General features: G+C 41.0%; 1 protein-coding gene across 1 annotated transcript; it reads left to right on the top strand.

Annotated features, from left to right (window-relative positions):
* The first annotated feature begins 3,901 nt into the window (after positions 1 to 3,901).
* LOC119735185 lies at positions 3,902 to 17,306 on the top strand. Its single transcript, XM_038208891.1, has 13 exons — positions 3,902 to 3,959; positions 8,730 to 8,870; positions 9,349 to 9,495; positions 9,858 to 10,070; positions 10,489 to 10,818; positions 11,335 to 11,664; positions 12,334 to 12,666; positions 13,276 to 13,581; positions 14,343 to 14,651; positions 15,119 to 15,247; positions 15,976 to 16,000; positions 16,207 to 16,268; positions 17,261 to 17,306. The coding sequence occupies exons 1-13, from the start codon at positions 3,902 to 3,904 to the stop codon at positions 17,299 to 17,301; spliced, it is 2,424 nt and encodes an 807-aa protein (XP_038064819.1). The 3' UTR covers positions 17,302 to 17,306.
* The last annotated feature ends 734 nt before the right edge of the window (positions 17,307 to 18,040 follow it).

The raw sequence follows: 18,040 nt of genomic DNA, 5'->3' as shown, positions 1-18,040 counted from the left end.
GATACACTGCATCGTGAGCCTTTGTGTTTTGACTATTGCGTTTCTATCAACTTGGTCTTTCAATTTCTTCATTCTGAACCTTGACAGACTGGAGATTTTGCCTTTTAAATGAGTCTGTAATCCATTTTCTGTAGTATTAGTTTTCGTCACAAGATGATAATGAACAAGGATATACATGTATATCGGGATCTATTCATGCCAAAAGAGTCAACGGTCCCGGGCTATATCACTTGAAAGTGTACTTTTAGATTTCTATTCAAAAATGAGGATTCAAATGTGCTTATTGTCTATGCTATTAGTGTCGATGCTATTTGTGAAGCATTATGTAATAATACCTCATATTCAATAATATACGGGCCATGTTGCCATACTCGGCGCAGTTTCTGAGGAATCGTCCACAACACTACTCCAGTTATTTTCTGCCGTTTAAATATTGACCATTTAACTAATAATTTCATAATTATGCACGCATCCGCATAAATGTGCCTGGTGGCAAAAAGCAAAAGCAGTCCGCGGTGTTAATATCTGCAGCACACATCATCAATGGATCATGATCCAAGTTCGATATTAATTCATACGAAAATAACAATCACGCCACACACATAACTATCACTCAGTCATGCATGTACATTAAAGTGTTTCGAAGAACGACTTTCGTCGAGCTGCCACAGTGGCCTAGTGGATATTGGAATGACTAACGAATTACCAAAGAAGAACGAATACAACACGAAAGGGTTATACACTCAAATTCGTCTATTATTAGTGCGTTCTGAGAGCCATGGGATTAGAGAATTGAAGAGATATGGCAATGCACCTCTGGCCCCGGACTTGGGGCTTCCAATTCCGAGCATTTTGGATGCAATGGGGCCCGAAAGTGACGCTAATTAGCCATGATGTAGAGGGGTTGTTTGTCAAGATGGCTACTTTTCCGCTTTGGGAAACATCAGTCGCTTTAGGGATGGTCTTCTTTGGGTGAGAATTTCTCCAAAAAGTAACTGGTTAACCCGCCAGAAAATGAAAGATGACATGTTGATCACCATTTTTTGTGTGCAGCTTGAATACCTGTGAAAGTTCTGAGTATTTTAAAAATATTTTTGAAGTATGGGGATTTGTCCATTTTTTTTTGTGGTTTCTGCCCTGACCACATGGTAGGTCGGATTGGGCTAAAAATTGGTGTGCATTCATTGCTCATCAGGACCTACAATCCAACAATTTGTATCAAAATCGGAAGATATGAGGTAGAAAAGTGCGTTGGTCTGACATGGAATGACCAAATATACTTTTTGATGGAAAATGACTGACATTGGTCAATTCGTTCAGAAAATTTCTTCATTTAAGCATAATCAACCCCTTTCTCGTCAAAAAAAAATGCGATTCCAAGAATCGTCGTCGCAATTGTCTGCAAACATCACCAGCGACAACATCTCAGTTTAAATGTTAGAAATATTCGACAGAATCCCTTTGAAGGCCGGTATTTATTAGAATTTGCCTATAACCCGGGCTGTATTATGTGCTACAGATGGTGACAGTTGTATAAATTTTATAAATTTATTTATATTGTAGCCTACTATCAGTGGCGTACGCAGGATTTTTTCAACGGGGGTGTTAAAAAATTGGATGTCATCATTTATGACGCTAGAAATGAAGATGGTAAATTGTGTTGGCGCCAGAAATAAAAGAGGGTATATTTGGACTAGTTAAACTCGAAGGGCCGGGAACCCACGACCATCAGTTATCTTTTTGAGCTAAAGAATAGTAAATCGGGGGGAAAAAACATGTTCTGTGTCTTTAGAGTATATGATGAACATATGAGTAAAGGGGTCAATGTGGGCAGTCCCCTCCCTCAACAGCATTTAAACAAAAAAAGAAAGAAGAAATTCAAGAAAAAAAGTGACACGGGCCGCGGAAGTGCTAGGATCTGTTCTTGTCATTGGCTAAAATTACTCAGCTTCGTCCCCTGGATCTCATGATTCTCATCCGTTTGGAATCTTTGTGTAAACCGCCCTACCCCTAAGGCCAAACTTCAGATACAGTATAAACACATGCGCTCCGGTCACAGGGGAGGATTCAGACTGGCATTTGCCGGGGGGGGCCTAGAATTGTAATGAAGGGTCTATGACCTGCGAGCGCGCAGCGCGAAGCCCTTACGGCGTGGGGTCCGGGGCCCGCTGAAGGGCCCCGAAAAAATTGGATTTTAGATGCTCTGTGGTGCAATCTGAGGCGATTCCTGGTCACTTCCACCGTTTAGAAAACGTTCTAAACATCGAAAATCCCATTTAAATTTGTTATTTTTTTGTTCTTTATCAAGTTTGTTATGTACTCAAAGTTAAGCTCCATGTTCCATCTCCGTATTTTTTCACAATTTTCTATTTTGGAAAGGGATTTAGGCCACTTGTAGAGCCATTCGCTGCTGAAGGTACAAATAAAGTGGGGGCACCGCTAGGGTGAAATTAGAGCATAGAGGGAATTTGGCCGGAGGACTAATGCGAGCGCGAAGCACTTACGGCGTGGGGTTCGGGGCCTGCTTAAGGGCCCCGGGAAATTTTGGATCATAGATGCTATGTGGTGCAATCTAAGGCGTTTCCTGGCCACTTTCCCCTGATTTTTTTAGCAGAATTTTTTTAAATTACGAGGGGATATTTTGTTTCATTTGTTTCAAATACATATAGGCCTATATACTCTTGCTCTTATAAAGTGTCTTCTGTATTCAAAGCTTCAAGTTGAGAACATGCACATCATTTGTAATTGTTCCGCGCTCGGTAACATACCTCTCTTTTCCCTCCATATTTTTACATGACAAAGGGGGGTGTTTAACAGCCAAAACACCCCCCCCCCCTGCGTACGCGCCTGCCTACTATGGATGCCAGGTTAAGGATGATGTGCCCACATTTTCACTAAAGCTTGTCATTAAAGGGGACAATCAATTGATGAAAACGTGAAAGTTTCGAGTAATTAAAGTACTTGTGTGCCATTTCTAAAAGTGTCTTGGATAGGTCCTCGATGTGTCTGTTGTCATTTTGCTGAAGGTTACTCGAGCCACCAATAACAACGTGTATTTGATGCTGACCCAATCATCTATCATATCGCGCAGAGTGTGGAGTTACCTACTCAATTTAGGGAAATCCTGGTTTCAAAAGTTCACAAACAAGTGCAAGTGTACAAACCATGTAAGTCGATCTCGCTAATAACATAAATGACCCCGTTATTTGTAAACGTTATCGCTTACCAGGTTTCATAAACTTGCCGTGTTAAGTTCGCCTTCTTATATTCCTTTCCCTATATCCCGATTTATTTGTATGCACATGCTGGCTAGTTCGAAAACAATAGGCAATATAGAGGGCGCCCCTGAAAGACAAATTTTTGGGATGAGAATAATATAAAAATGCCTCCACTAGTGTGAGAGCGAGATTGAGAAGAGTTAGCCTATAAGTTGTTGTTAAGAAAGAGTTGGCATTTATTTTATTTCTTAATGTGCGAAGCATGTTCAATTAGCGCAAATAAGGTTCATGTAATGAAAGTGTTTGTTATGTGTATCATATGCCTATTGTGTTACCAAAAGCGTTGATAAGTCCGTGTCAATATGTTGGAACGAAACAATACCTTATCATAAACAGGTCACGTAGACTTCTCGGTTTCGGGAAGTCCCTACGAATATTTTAAATATTAAGTTCACCTACTTCGCCGATCAATCAACGAAAGACAACATAAGTCGGCTTATTGGTTGTACATTGGATTTAATATCACTATTAATGCTACTTTTCTTTCTGTTTTCCGTAATCACATGACACTGTATCCCGGTGTATCCTCCAACGGCCTATCAAAAGTTCAATAGTTAGTTTAGTGATGATACTTCTAGGATATATAAGACAGAGGGTAACTGGGGTTGAACTTATACGGAGAGATGGCGTCGAAAACGGTTGTACTGCTCATTGCGTTCGCTGTAGCATGGTTTCCACACGGTGAGTTCAAGTTTCCTTTCATCATTTGAGTTGTGTTGCTCAGTTACTTGCACCATGTCAGGGTTTGCATTGTATCTTGTGCAATGACAAAGAATATGAAAAAGTGGCATAGCCTATTGTGAATTGATGTAGATATAGTTGAACCGTTTCAATACGAGAAATGGTTCAGTGTTCGTGAAGTCTAAATAATAACTTTTCTTTGCGTAGTCGCCTTGTAAATTTCTTTTAATATCAAAGTGACTTGCCGGACAAATTGCTGTTCAAGATGTTTGGAAACATGCACATGTACAGATTCAATGCAAGATGCTGTTTTTGCCCAGAGTGTTGGGAATGTTGATTTCTATTGCTACCCAGGAGTTGTACTTTTATTTAACGACAGTTAAATAGAGTTTCGCAGAATATTCTGTCCCCCTGGACAGCTTCCCTTCGGAGACAGTGTCCCCCTTTGGTATACAGGATGACCCAAACAAAATGCAAGCCTAAAACATTTGCCTTTTTTTGGTATCAGATTAAAGCTGAAGAACTTGTCTTTTAATATTTGAAAAACAAAATCATGAAAATAGTACTTTGGCTTGCTGAATAAATGCCAATTATGTAAAAGTAGTCAGTATTCAAAAAGAAAAAAAAATCCACAGTAATGAATTTTCACTGTACATATATGTTTGCATGTCCTAATCCTTACAAACAACCCGGCGCATTATATGTCAAGAGTACAAATGCATTTGATAGAAATACTTTTTATTTTCCACCTGAACAGGTATCTCATCCTTTGTAGTCCTATTTTATATTTTATTTATGTCAAAATACTGAAACAAAATGTACACATTGAGGATAATTGTACAGTGGGCTTATACAGTAAAATGTTTAACTGTTTGGAGTACCTGTGTACAGGAAGAACAATGACTAATTTTACATAGTGGGCATGTTCTCAGTAACCCAAAAGTGCTATTTTCATGTTTTTTCTTCAGTATTTGAAAGAAAACAATGTCTCAGCTTTAATCGGATACCCCCAAAAACATCAAAATCCACCCATCTTTTTGTAAAGAAAAATGTGTTAGGGTTGCATTTGGGGGGGGGGGGGTGGCGGGGGGTTACCCTGTATATTGTGTCCTCTACTTCATGGAAGAATTTGTCCCCCAGAAAATTTTGTATTTCCAGTCAGTTTTCCCTAGGAGATAGTGTCCCCTTTAGGATATTCCGTGCCTTATACCAACGGAGAATTTCTCTTTCCCGGATATGCTGTCCACCCCTAACAGTTTCCAAGATAAAATGATATCCCCTATCTACAGGTCTTGGTGACCACACCCCCCCCCCGGCCTTGGGCCACAACAGTAGCCAAATTATGTAGAAAAAGTGAGACACGCCTTCTGACATCCTCGTTAAGAAGTAAGCCTCTTTGATCCCTCCTTCAGCTGGCTAGGGAAGTATTTCTTGTGTTATTTTTTCGCTGGCAATAAAGCCAGAGTCCATCATTTGCAGCCATCCGAAAAGTAACAGGCGTAATTATTGTTGAAAAAAACATACTTGGTTGAAAGATAGTAAGGGGACTAAACTACTTGTGAAATTATTCTTTCTGGCAAGCTGTCATGTTGAAGTTATCAACGAAAGAAGGCCTTTCCGTCTTAAGAGGCACCGTAGGAAAATTTAAATTATTAGTTCGTTTTGTTATTTGGCGAAGCGCGCGCAAGCATTGGCGCGACGCACACGCGCGTGCGGTTTGCTATAATTCGTCGGATCAGTGCGCGACATCGCGTATAGCTGCAATTCAAAACAGTTCAAAACATGATTCAGCAACTTTTGATTTGAAATTGAGATCCTAGAATGCTGTTTTTCTCGGAATATACAGCTGAAGCTGAGCTGAAACTTCATCAGGTTAGTTGTTCAGTATCCTTCATTAGATTTGAACACTTTTGTTGCCTTAAACGAACAAAATGCACAAATAACAAATGATGGACAATATCTTTAAAGCCAATTGATGACATATCTTCGAAAATATTACAAAAACATTGAAAAACACATGCACATGTCAAATTCTGGCATTACGTATAGCGAGTAGCGGGCAAGTTTTTTTTCCGTTGAAGGGGGCTCGGACGTGTACAGTGATCACGTGTCTGAATTCGTGTATACAGGGCGTCCTGGATAATGGTGCATGTAAACTCCTCCACTTTTGCTAATTTACAACCAAAACTGTCTGCAGATGTTTACACCATCTTCAAGGTAATTGAATTAGCTTGAGAATACCGTTTGTTCCATTGAGATCGCTTTTGTAAATCCAAAGATATGTGTGAATAAAGGCAAAGCCAAGAAACCCATTTTGTGCTACTTTTTTGAAGCAGTTAAAATCAGTATAGCCCTAGTCTAAAACCAAATCACTTTTCTGTTAGTGATTTTAACCATTTTTAAACAGAGTGTGCAATATTTATTTATATTTTATTGAACTCTTTCACTGAAGTTTTAAAGAAGTAAACCTGTCTATACTATTAAATTGTTTCAACATAAGAACACAACCCTATATTGTCGTGTGAATGGAATGTTTGTCTTATCCCATAGGGATAATCTTATCAAAAGAGCCATACTGACATTGTCTGATCTTTGAAGCACTGGCACCATTTTTTTGGCTTCGCGGTTATTTAAACATATCGCTGGATTTACAAAATCAATCTTTATTAAACAAGCGGTATTCTCAAGCTTAATCTGTAACCTTGAAGATCAGGTAAACATTTGCAGTAAATTCCGGTTGAAAATTGGCGAAAATGGCGGGGTTGAAATGCACCATTATTTTCAGGACACCCTGTTTTTTATGTAACCAACAAATGGATGTAAAACCTTTTACCTTCTTATGTTCTTTTGTTATGCCACGCTGGTGAAGCGAAATGGGCATACTATGTTTGCTTTGTCCTTTTTCGTGTGTTTCTGCACCCATACAAATAATATAGGACATTATGGTCCACAATAAATGACCGGAGGTCCACTTTGTATGTGCGTACACAACACAAATGAGAGAACGAACAGAAAGAGGGACAATGGGGGTCTACGATTAAACGTGTTTACACCACTTGTGTGCAGATAACTCCTTTTTTTATGAGAAACTGGTGCTTTCCTTCTTTTGTTCCCTTTTGTTTGTACTGTAACCTGATTCGACAGGTCCAATCATGTTTGTACACCAATTCTCCCAAAGACCTTGGCCCAGGTCTTCGGGCCCATTGAAATAGCCCCCACCCCTTTGTCCCAAGTCCTCAGTCTAAATGGATAACCAACCCACAGATGCGGGCCGTCACCAAGTAAAGGGAAAGTTTTCTATTGTTAGGACCGAATTATTTGGACTGTCTTCGTCCACAAAATTTCCAAAATAAAAATGGTGGCCGTGGTCACTACAGGAAAGTGATAAGTTAACTTTGGCTACTCCAGTCTAGTGGTTGCGGAGGGCGATTTCTAAAGGTAACGTAGCACTTTATTTTGAATGAAACTACATGTACACAGACATGTTCACACAGGCGGACGAAATCTTTGAAAATTAATATCTCCGGTTTGGAAGACCGTATCTTCATGCAACTTCCAGGATTTTTTTTCAAAATTAAAAATTACTGTGATAATTTTCATTACTTTTCGTTGAAATTGGAAAAATAGGCCTGGCTACGTGCATTTTTGAAAGTTGTAACACTGACATTTGCAATATCTGTCAACCTTTTCAAGCTTCACGAATATAAATAAGAATCCTATCCATTATAGTGTGCAGTTAAAAAAAGTTGAGAAAAGTCTCCTTCACGAGTTTTTAATTAATAAATGTCACCCTTTTGCCGGCTTCCATTGGTCGATACCGAGACCCGAACCAAAAAACACGCTGATTGACGCTAATGAATATGCTAATCTACAATACGTTATTGTGTGGCTTGGCCGCAATCGGTCAACCGTAGCGCTTAAGGCGCTTTGCTGAACAACGCACGTGGGTTGGGTCGCAGAAAAGTCTCCTCAACATTTTCCATAGAGATGGTTCAAAGTGTAGTAATGGCGTTTGCAACAACAGATTAAGCTGAAGTCTGGCATATGCTTAGATGATATAAGTGTTCAACTATTCCTGAAATAACAATTTTGAGAAATTACTAAAAATTGATATCATTACAGAGATTTCTGGAAGTTTTCGAGCGTTTTTTTTTCCAGACTTGAAGTTTAGCTATACCAGTAACTGACATGAAGTTCAGAATTTCTTCTTCTGTTATAAGTTAACATTTCAATCATACTGAGCATAGGCCTATTTTCTGAGAAACACAACGTTCAAAAGGCCATGTTTTTTTGTGGTGCATGAAGACCAACGCCACCCCACCTTGTATTCCATTACAATGTGTACCTCATTTCGCAACTCCTATTCAGAGGCAAAATGTTGATGTTGCAAATAGTCTAGATCGATTGCTCGTGGTCCAAATATAAATATACCAAATTTAGGGGTCATTAAAGGTTTTTTTTTGGGGGGGGGTGCACAATCCTATGAGAATTTAAGGTACCGTTTCCCGCTATAAGTATTACCGTTGAATTTACGGGAAATCCGTTTTGAGATTACGGTCACCGTCATAGTTTGGAAACCCATTTTTGACTTGCTGTAATTTTACGGATTTTTCTTTTTGTTGGCAACCTGTTTGACACCTTAAAATTACGGGCAAATGTTTTAACAGCGTATAGTGTTGTCACTTTTTTCTGACACTGTCAATCTTCCTCTTAGTTAATTGTTACAAACGTTCTAAATTAATAGAGTTAAAACTTTCTTTGCCCGTCCAGAAGCTCTTGGGCGCCTGTGCACCTTCGAGTCGGGAATATGCGATTGGACACAGTCAACGGCCGATAACTACGACTGGAGTAGACATCGCGGATCAACTTCTACGTCCTACACAGGACCCTATTATGATAAAACCTATAGAAGTAAGTTCTTAGTCACAACCGAGTGACTTAATTTGTAATCACTAAACAAAATCTTTCTTAAAATACAATGTATAACCATATGACTGACAATTTACAATCATAAATTTGCCCAGAATACTATTTTGAGTCAAATGGAACAAATGTTGGCTGATAGTATGTAGTCTGTGTTTGTGTATTATTGGAGATAGGTAATGTCTTTGTGTTGATGTTGGTTTGGTGACGGTGTTTGGTGTTGGTTCGATGTTGTCAGTGTTGGTGGATATAATGTTGGACGTTTTTGATTGGGGTTTGTATAGTGTTATTCAATTTATAAACAGGATTTTGGCGACATATGCTTTTAATTGTGTAGTTTTTTTCCACTGACCTCATAATCACCGACGCATATATTTGGAGAGTGCACCAATTTTGTTCAAAAGTAACCCTAATGGCCCTTACATTATGTATAGCTTCTTGTGAGATTTGATTTGATTTTTTACAGACAGCAATGGCTATTACCTCTACCTTGAGTCATCCAGCGGCTGGCAAGGTTCAAATGCTGTGCTTCTCAGCCCCATATTTCTTCACAAGAACGGTCGCCAAACTGTGTGCGTGCACTTTTGGTACAACATGTACGGAAGCTACATGGGTAAATATGAAGCCGTGGGCTAGGCCTTGGGATCCCAGTGCAACCCCCTTACCAACCGCCACGGGTATTTGCTTAATCCTTGACATATCCCCAATAGCAATAAAAAATGCTAACACTGAAAAAAATGTAGACATGTACTATCTTAGGAAGCCACTTATTGGAACCCCCTTCTGATTAAGCTTATATGCGCTTTCCGGATTCAGCAGAAGGGTTTTAACTCATTCAAAAGTTGTTTAATTTTCAATTTACGTAACTATCAAATTAGTAGGCAGTAGTTGGATAATCATAAATTAGGTGCTATTTTAGGACAGTTCCGTCCATTCCAAATTCCCAATAGAATTCATGTGTATCTATCACTTCAGGTACTCTAAAGGTGAAACGCATTCCAACCAGTGGGAATTTGGGGCAAGAGACAGTCCTGCGTTCATGGACTGGCCAACAAACGGACTCGAGAACCTGGTTGGAAATGGAACTGTGCACCAGCGACTCGACGTCAAATTTCAGGCTCGCATTTGAGGCAGTAAGGGGAAATGGCGGTCGGTCGGACATGGCCATCGACGATGTGGAAATAATTGGTACGTTTACAAAACATTTCACCTCTCCCGTGTTTCGGTTCAAAACGAACAAAAAAAATCACACTAATGTGGCTTTGAAACACAGGATCTTAGTACGTAGCTGTGAGGACCACACCCCTGTTGGGTGACAGTTGTTATGGGGACAGCAGAATGTCCCCATAACTGGGTTCTAGCTTTCCTGCAAATAAGAAAAACCAAATCGCCATAATGTGTTGCCAAACAGGGCACACATTTACGCTGTGCTTCGTCACATTGTAGTTATTCTGTGAATTTAGTGTATCCACACTTAACTGGAATTATTCATAGTGAGATTTGAGCCAGGTGGACACAATGTGCTCACGAGGTTCACCCCGAGAATCACAGGCTAAAAGAACTACGATTATACATTAGCAGTTATTCCTCATTTTGTTTACTGCAGTGCTACCGGCAACAATCACATTGTCAGATCCTACTGGCTCGCTACCCTCGACCGACGCCGTGTCCTACCTGGTACAGGGTGTTGAGTCGCAGTTTACGTGCCGGGTAACAGACATCGACCCGGGAGCGTCGTTCACCTGGTCTCTCGGCGGTAGGGAACTAACGTTCGCCCGCAGCGAGAATGGCACCGTGTCCGGTGGATTGATAACCAGCACTAGTTCTCTCACACTGTCCCCAACCTGGAGCAACCACGGCGAGTTGCTGCAGTGCTCGGCCAGCAATAAGCATAACCATCCTGGGCTGAACATCACCGCAACGCTTGATATTAAAGGTAATGATTAAAGTGAAAAAAATCCCACACAAATTCTTTATAAACAACATGTACCTGAGTAAATCTTGCCGGTCATATCACATACAAGCAAGAATCATGAAAAAACTACACTAAAGACAACATTGAAACATTAAAGGGTGGTAACAGTTATCATTATTTGCTGAAACATGATTTTAAAGTCAGTGGAACATAATTACTGTGGTTGAAATTAACCACCACACAAAATAAAGGGTATTTCAAACCCCAGTACTTGGATGAAACGCCAGAAATGTTTGAATTAGGCTTACGGTCGGACATTCTGCGGCTACTCTAAAATCGGGGAAGTTGGAGTGTCAAGCTACCGACATTTTGTTTTTCATTTTACAGTTTATTCGTTAGAGAGAAGCAATGACTCGGAGTTCTTATGTTTTGAGACTTTACGGACGTTCGAGTTCAAAGCTGGAGGCCAATACCACAAGCCAAATTAAAGGCCTGTTTTTCAAAGTTTAACCATATTTTGGTCGTTGATTTGTTCAGTTCCACCGACAGTGATAACTTTGTATGAGTCAACCGACAACATCACCGCAACCAACGGGACGTCGTTTCTGATCGAGGGAGTGGAGCGTGAGTTCATCTGCGAAGTACCTGGGGCTCGTCCCGCTGCATCGATCACTTGGATATTAGGAAGTCGAAATATCACGGCAAACGAGAGTACGGATGTCGTGGGAGCCGACGGTCTGACCACCAGCATGAGTACTGTGAGACTGTCCCCTACTTGGAACCATCACGGAGAGCTACTGCAGTGCTCTGCTTCAAACATCGATGACTGGCCCGCAGTGAACGCCAGCGTGACACTTGATGTTAAAGGTATGGATAATAACAGAACATCACAACGTAAACTTGTTCTTCCGATGTCGAAAGTGATTTCTAGTTTCAGTGTTTAAATTAAGGTGGTTCAACTACACATTAAACGAACTATTGACGAAAAATGGAGGATGAGTTGTTTCCTGTCATGCACTCCTAAAAGTCCAAGGTCAGACTTGAAACAGAATTGGACTGATCTGGTCAGGAATTGGCCTGCCGCGGTAGAATCGCGTTTAGAATCGCGTCAACGCAGCTCGTGAAATATTGTCCAATTACAGGATATACAAATAGACGCAGAACGCGCAGCATCTGAGACAAACAAAACGTAGCGTAAAAGAAAAATCCATAGGGTTGTCGAAGGGGCGCGGCCAACTCGCATACAACGATAGGTCAATTATTGTTTCGGGGTGTGAACAATCTTGCATTTGTAGTTTCAATTACTGGTGAAGAGGCCGTTGTCCAAGGAAGGGTGCAGATTCCGCCGGTCCTTGGTCTAGAAAGTCATCTAATCGCTTTAAGTCGTGAAGGTGAATCGTCACGCTCTTACTTTGAAACCAAGAATGAACAAATAAAATGAAGGCCAGTAATGATAAAAAAAAGACGAACAAGCGTGTTCACTACATGGAATCGCCTTCCAAGATCACACTGTTGTTCAACCTTTCCTTCTAATAGTACTGCCAACATCTTCAGCAATGTCCTTGTATGATGGCACCGGGACCAGACTAGGCCAAACTTTGGATGTTGACCAAGGCGCATCAAGCAACATCAGATGCGAAGTACAGGGTACCAGACCGGCTGTGACTTTCAGATGGATCTTGAATGGCACGCTGCAACAAACTACCCACCCACATCCGGTGGAAGCCGATGTGGGATTGGTCAACAGTTCCGACACTTGGACATTCACTCCCAGCAGAGCCAATCACAGACAGGAGGTGATCTGTGCTGCGATCACAGCAGAGACGCAGGAGCCCATCCCAGAAAAGGCTGTCACATTGGACGTCATTGGTACGTATCACATTTGGTAACATGCCTAAAATGAAGAACCCAGGAATTTCCGAGCATACCTCACGCGCTGAATTATTTCCAATGCACGCACCAGAGGTATATACGCAGATCGAAAGGCAGATCAGAATTTCGAAATTTCTTCGGGATTATCTGATTGTTTGTTTGATCCCACCCCTGCTGATTGGACCGACTACAATCACAATCCAGTTTTGGGTCAACACTACTAGTGGGGCAGATATGAGAAATAATTGGGGGAATTGTGCCTTTGATGATACAAGCATGACATTTGGCACACAGTCAGAATATGTGTGGAGAAAGGTATTTGGCTATAGGGCCATTGCAGATTTGTTCTTAGAAAAAAAATAGGTAGAACAACAAACAATTTTCAAAAAAAAAAAAATTTCAACCAATCTTTTTTTTTTTTTTGGTTCAAATGACAAATCTGCGATGGCCCTATATCATTTTTTCTCATGACATACTCTGACGGTGTGCCCAATGACATGCTTGTGTAAAGGCACAATCCCGCCACCGATATAACGTACTATATCGGGTTGTGACACTTTTGCCCTGGCTAGCATCACTCACCTATTCTTTGGTTTTGTTTTCTAGGCCCGCCAGACAAACCTGTCGTCACCGGTGACAAGACAATGGAAGAAGGTCTAGCCACCGCTCTGACCTGCCGTGCCGACAACGGGTTCCCGGACGACTGGAGTTTGCACTGGTCCTATGGGCATGTGCACGACATAGCCAACATCACAACTGAACCGCTACCTTCAGGCAATCGATTCATGTTTACTGGCGTGATCAACATCACTCCGAAGAGGAACGACAATGGGAAGACCATGACATGCACTGCGCGGATAAAGTCGTGTACTCAACATCACACCGGTGCGTTCGGTCCTCTCAATGTGCAGTGTAGGTATTGCAGTAGACCCATCGAGCTATTCTAAATTAAAACTTCCCATCCACAGATTCTGCATCTTTATTGGACGAGAGCGTTCCAAAGGGCAAGCCCATGGTCTTTTTTGCAATAATCCTCAAACGTTGGCCACAAAATATTTCTCACTTTAGGTCACTGGAAAAGTCTGTCGTCAACAAGGGCGGATCCGGGGGGGGGGGGGGGGGGGGCCAAAGGGGGCCATGCCCCCCCCCCAAAAAAAAAACGAAACCAATTTATTGTTTTTTTATGTGACATCGCAATAAAGGCAGGCAATGAGTACACCACCATCTTTTCCTCAAAAAACATTGGTTAAAGTGGTCAGAAATTGCCTCAGATCGCACCACAGAGCATCTAGAATCCAAATTTTTTTCGGGGCCCTTAAGCGGGCACCGAACCCCACGCCGTAATTTTTTTGACCCACTTTTTTGGGGAACCAAAATTTTTTTTGGCCTCCCCCAAAAACTGTGTTCTGGATCCGCCCTTGGTCGTCAAGATTTGAAGATTATGGGCAACAATCATGTCCAACACATAATATTCATACGAGATCGTTTTGTGGAAGCATTTGCTTTGACAATACGGTTTTCATCATTTTTTTTTTTACTGGACTCCAATCAGAGCCAATCGTGCTATGAGTTGTTCTCAGTGCTCAAAATTATACGGTGTTTTGATACAATTCCTTCAAAGTTGTTGTAGAAGGATAATTTGAGTATAACTACGCTTTAACTGCGCTGTTCAGTTTGTCCTAGGAGGGTACACATCACGGACTGCGCACTGACAGCTGTGCCAGGCATCAACGCGTCATTCAGTTGTTTCTCTGAGAGTAGCAATCCGGAGTCCGATCTGATGTGGTTGAGAAACGACGAGGAGCAGGTCAATCCAGCAGAGTCAGAAATAACAAGTGGCGACTACGGTGGCCGAGTGACGACGCTGAACTTCACGACAGGTGTAATGACCGAAGAGGACGACGGGGCTGTGTACAGGTGCTGCGCGAAAGGAAACGCACTCTGCCCTCGTGTGTGTGACGCTTGTCTGATGAACGTGGCATGTAAGTGTTGGAACATTTCTTAGCCAATGGGAGCTTGTACTCAGTGGTGCGTGCGCATGTATGACGAAGTCACTAACAAACCTGATTGGTGGAAGGAGCCCGAGTTGCGCGCGTACTGCCTGATCGTGACTAGAGCGAGCCGGGTGCCACCGCAGAAAATGGCTGTCGCCAAATTAGTTTGTATCAAGGAAAGGCTGTTTGTCTGGGAGCCTCTCCCATGTGTGCCCATTTAAACGTGATGATAGAAATTGTCTTCATGTTTTCAATCGGTCGTTTGAGTTTTGCTGTTTGAGAAGTTTTATTGTTTGAGGTAGCGGTACAAACAGCAGCTATTGTTTCTCCTATGGATTACAAGTTTGTGGGTGTATGTTTCGGCTCTAATGACATTTAGAGCAGTTACCTTATATAACTGACAGGTTTCTATAAAGATTGTACTTTTCTTTTTTCTTCTTCGGTCCACCTATCAGATGTGAAATCGAACGACCCAGGGCTTTCAGCCGGCGTAGGGATCACCACTATCGTATCAGTAGTCAGCATTGTGGTCATTGTCGCTGGGGTTGTGTACTACCGAAGGTCAACCACCAAACGTAGACAAGGTAAATTGGAAATTGGCCATAAAAACGATCCGAAATACGCGTAGAAAGTCTTCGTTTCAGAATGAAATGGACTGAAGTAGACTAGGGGTATGCCCATGCTTCATTGGCCACACAACAAAATTGTTGACGGCCCCCCCATAGACCTTTCTACGCTTGGTTGGCAAGCTGCATTTTTGCCAACCACAGGTTGCAAAACTATAGAAGGTCTAACACTGCAAAAATGAAGAAGAGTTACTACATATAACCAAAATATTATTTGATTGTTGGAAATACAATATTGTCAACAAAGCTACAAGTAATTGCCATACATGCCTTTTTACTTTGTATTTACCCAATTGAGGGCGATATGGGAACTTTTTTGGAAAAATATGTTGCCAACCACGGCTTCAGTTTATGCGCTTGCGGCAGCCCATACAACATTGCGCCAATGTTTACAAACAAAAGAATAGTAGCAACTGCAGAGTGCAACAGCGAGGAGAAAAGACTATAATACATACAAATCATATACTCCACAGATTTCATACCAGATACACGAGGATCTAACGCGGTGCAAATGTTCGTATTTCATTATGTGATAAGTGTATTTTTGCAGATATTTTTTTGTTGGTGTTATTTTGGTATTATCAGACCAGTGATGCCATGTCCCATTTTAAAAGTTATGACATGTATTGAAACACCGTGTTGATAACTACTTATTAATGAAATCTGCCTTTTGCCTTTTTTTTCAGAATGCAAACCTGCGAAACACACAGGGTAAGTGCAGCAAATCTACTTGCTTGTTTATACAAATTGCCAACTCGACATCTGGCTTGCAAAGAGGCCTTTCTTTTGATATTTCCGCAACATATATATTTTTTAATTTCAGTTCGATGAATCGTGACAACACAAGTGAGTCCGTGTATGTTTCAAGCTCGATAAAAAGCAATCCCTTCAAATATGTTCTTGTATTTATATATCAGGCGTGAAACTGGTAATAGTGATGAGGAACGATACGCCGCCGTGCAAGATGAGAAAAACACTGGTAAGTACACAGACTCCGTTGATTATAGTGAAGTTTCGACTCCTAACGGATACGCTTTGTTGCCGCATGGAGAAATAAAATGGTTGTCGGAACAGTTTCTAATCCAAAAGGGCAGCGTCCGATGAAACCTCGTAGCAGCAGCTAATCCTAGTTAGAAACACAAACAAAAATTGGCCCATGTAACGTTCAATACGTCATCCTTAATTAATCAAATCATATATTTAATACATTAACAATGAAACGGGTAAAAAACGACAATCATACACCTAAGACAGTTTACCCATTCCTATTGGTCGAGACGCCCGCCACGTGGCCGGTCTTAATTGGATTATAAAGCCCTGGTGGCTGGTCTTAAACACTTTTCCAGTGTCACCTGAAATTTTGACTCCTATGTTATGAAATCCGGTGTTTTGACAGTTTTATTGGTTTAACGTTCACATTCCTCAACTAGGCATGCGCAATACTACCAGTGACTCAGTATTTCATTATTTCATAGTTTTGAATTCACAACACACCGGCAGAGCTGCGTTCTGCGCCACTTCGCGCAGTACCGCGCGCCAATCTACAAATAAGGAGTTTTTTACAACTTTTTGCGACCGGAATATTCCATAACATAGCTAGAGGGGTGTTTCGGAAAACATGAAGTAAAATTGTTGAACAAAACCGTTGGAAATTTATCATTATTGACTTGTTTTGACTTTTGGACCGAAAGGTTTTGATTTTTTTGACCGGGTAATGATCACCCATCCAGACTCCAACCGGTCTCAAACATAGTGTTTAAAACCGGTTAAACACACATTTAGTCTCTTAATTTACCATGCGCTTCACAAGCGTTTGAGAAGTAGCGATGGCGCTCACCGTATCCGTTCGCTTGTAAACCACATGCAAGTGTCTATTTTGAGGCACGCATCTTACGTATCATTATCTTGCATGCCACCCCGTTTATACATTTCCTACAAGATATAAGTATTAAATTATTTCTTTGTTCCCAGGTATTTGCATGCAGATGGTGACCTCAGCTGAAGGTGAATAGGCCGAGCTCGGACCACGTGGTCTGTCGCGCAAGAACACATGAACAGCGGTTGGTTTTTTTTTTTAAGTTTATTTGAGCATTATGGGAGACAAAAACTTCAAGAGCATAACGGATATTTCTCTCTTTTTTTCTTTAAATTGTTTGTACTTTCGACATGTTCATGATAGGAGCATGACCATGTTTTAAATGATTTGATCAAAACCAACATACTCAAAATTATAGACGCAAGGCTAAGTGATTGTATTTCCAAAGCATTTCCAAGAGAAGCTGTCAAAATTTTACATGATATCTCTAGGCCTATTTGAAATACCTTGATTTGTACTAGTCGAGATAAAATGACTGAAGTAACATGCCACTTGAATGTTTCTGAGTATAATTATATTATAATATCATAGTTGCTAATATATGTAGTTTCTCGGAAATCTAGTTTACTCAGAACCGCTTTGAAGTTCGCCACTTGCGTCGGTTTTCGATCATACGTTGATTTCCAATCATAGGTCGATTTTTAATCATGGCAACATTGCAGGACAGGCCATTTAAAGGGAATATACAACATTTGCAAACATCGAACAATAAAACTATCAAGTTTTTACAAAATACCTTACTAGGATGTTGGTAAATGACAGTCTAAAGCATCCTGTAAAATTATGGCACCTGGTGTCGAGTCATTTTCAAGAAAATGGTATTTTTTGTACACATTTCCAACGGTGGTCGGCCGACCAACGTTGGAAAAACCTAA

Source organism: Patiria miniata, unplaced genomic scaffold (genome assembly GCF_015706575.1).
Source record: "Patiria miniata isolate m_02_andy unplaced genomic scaffold, ASM1570657v1 HiC_scaffold_29, whole genome shotgun sequence".
Lineage (NCBI taxonomy): Eukaryota > Metazoa > Echinodermata > Asteroidea > Valvatida > Asterinidae > Patiria > Patiria miniata.
Note: the sequence above shows the minus strand (reverse complement) of the source record. Positions and strands in the feature narration are given on the sequence as shown.

Coding starts and splice junctions, on each gene's coding strand:
- LOC119735185 (XM_038208891.1), top strand. CDS start 3,902: ATGGCGTCGAAAACGGTTGTACTGCTCATTGCGTTCGCTGTAGCATGG. Junction 8,871..9,348: donor TTATGATAAAACCTATAGAA/GTAAGTTCTTAG, acceptor GATTTTTTACAG/ACAGCAATGGCTATTACCTC. Junction 12,667..13,275: donor TGTCACATTGGACGTCATTG/GTACGTATCACA, acceptor TTTGTTTTCTAG/GCCCGCCAGACAAACCTGTC.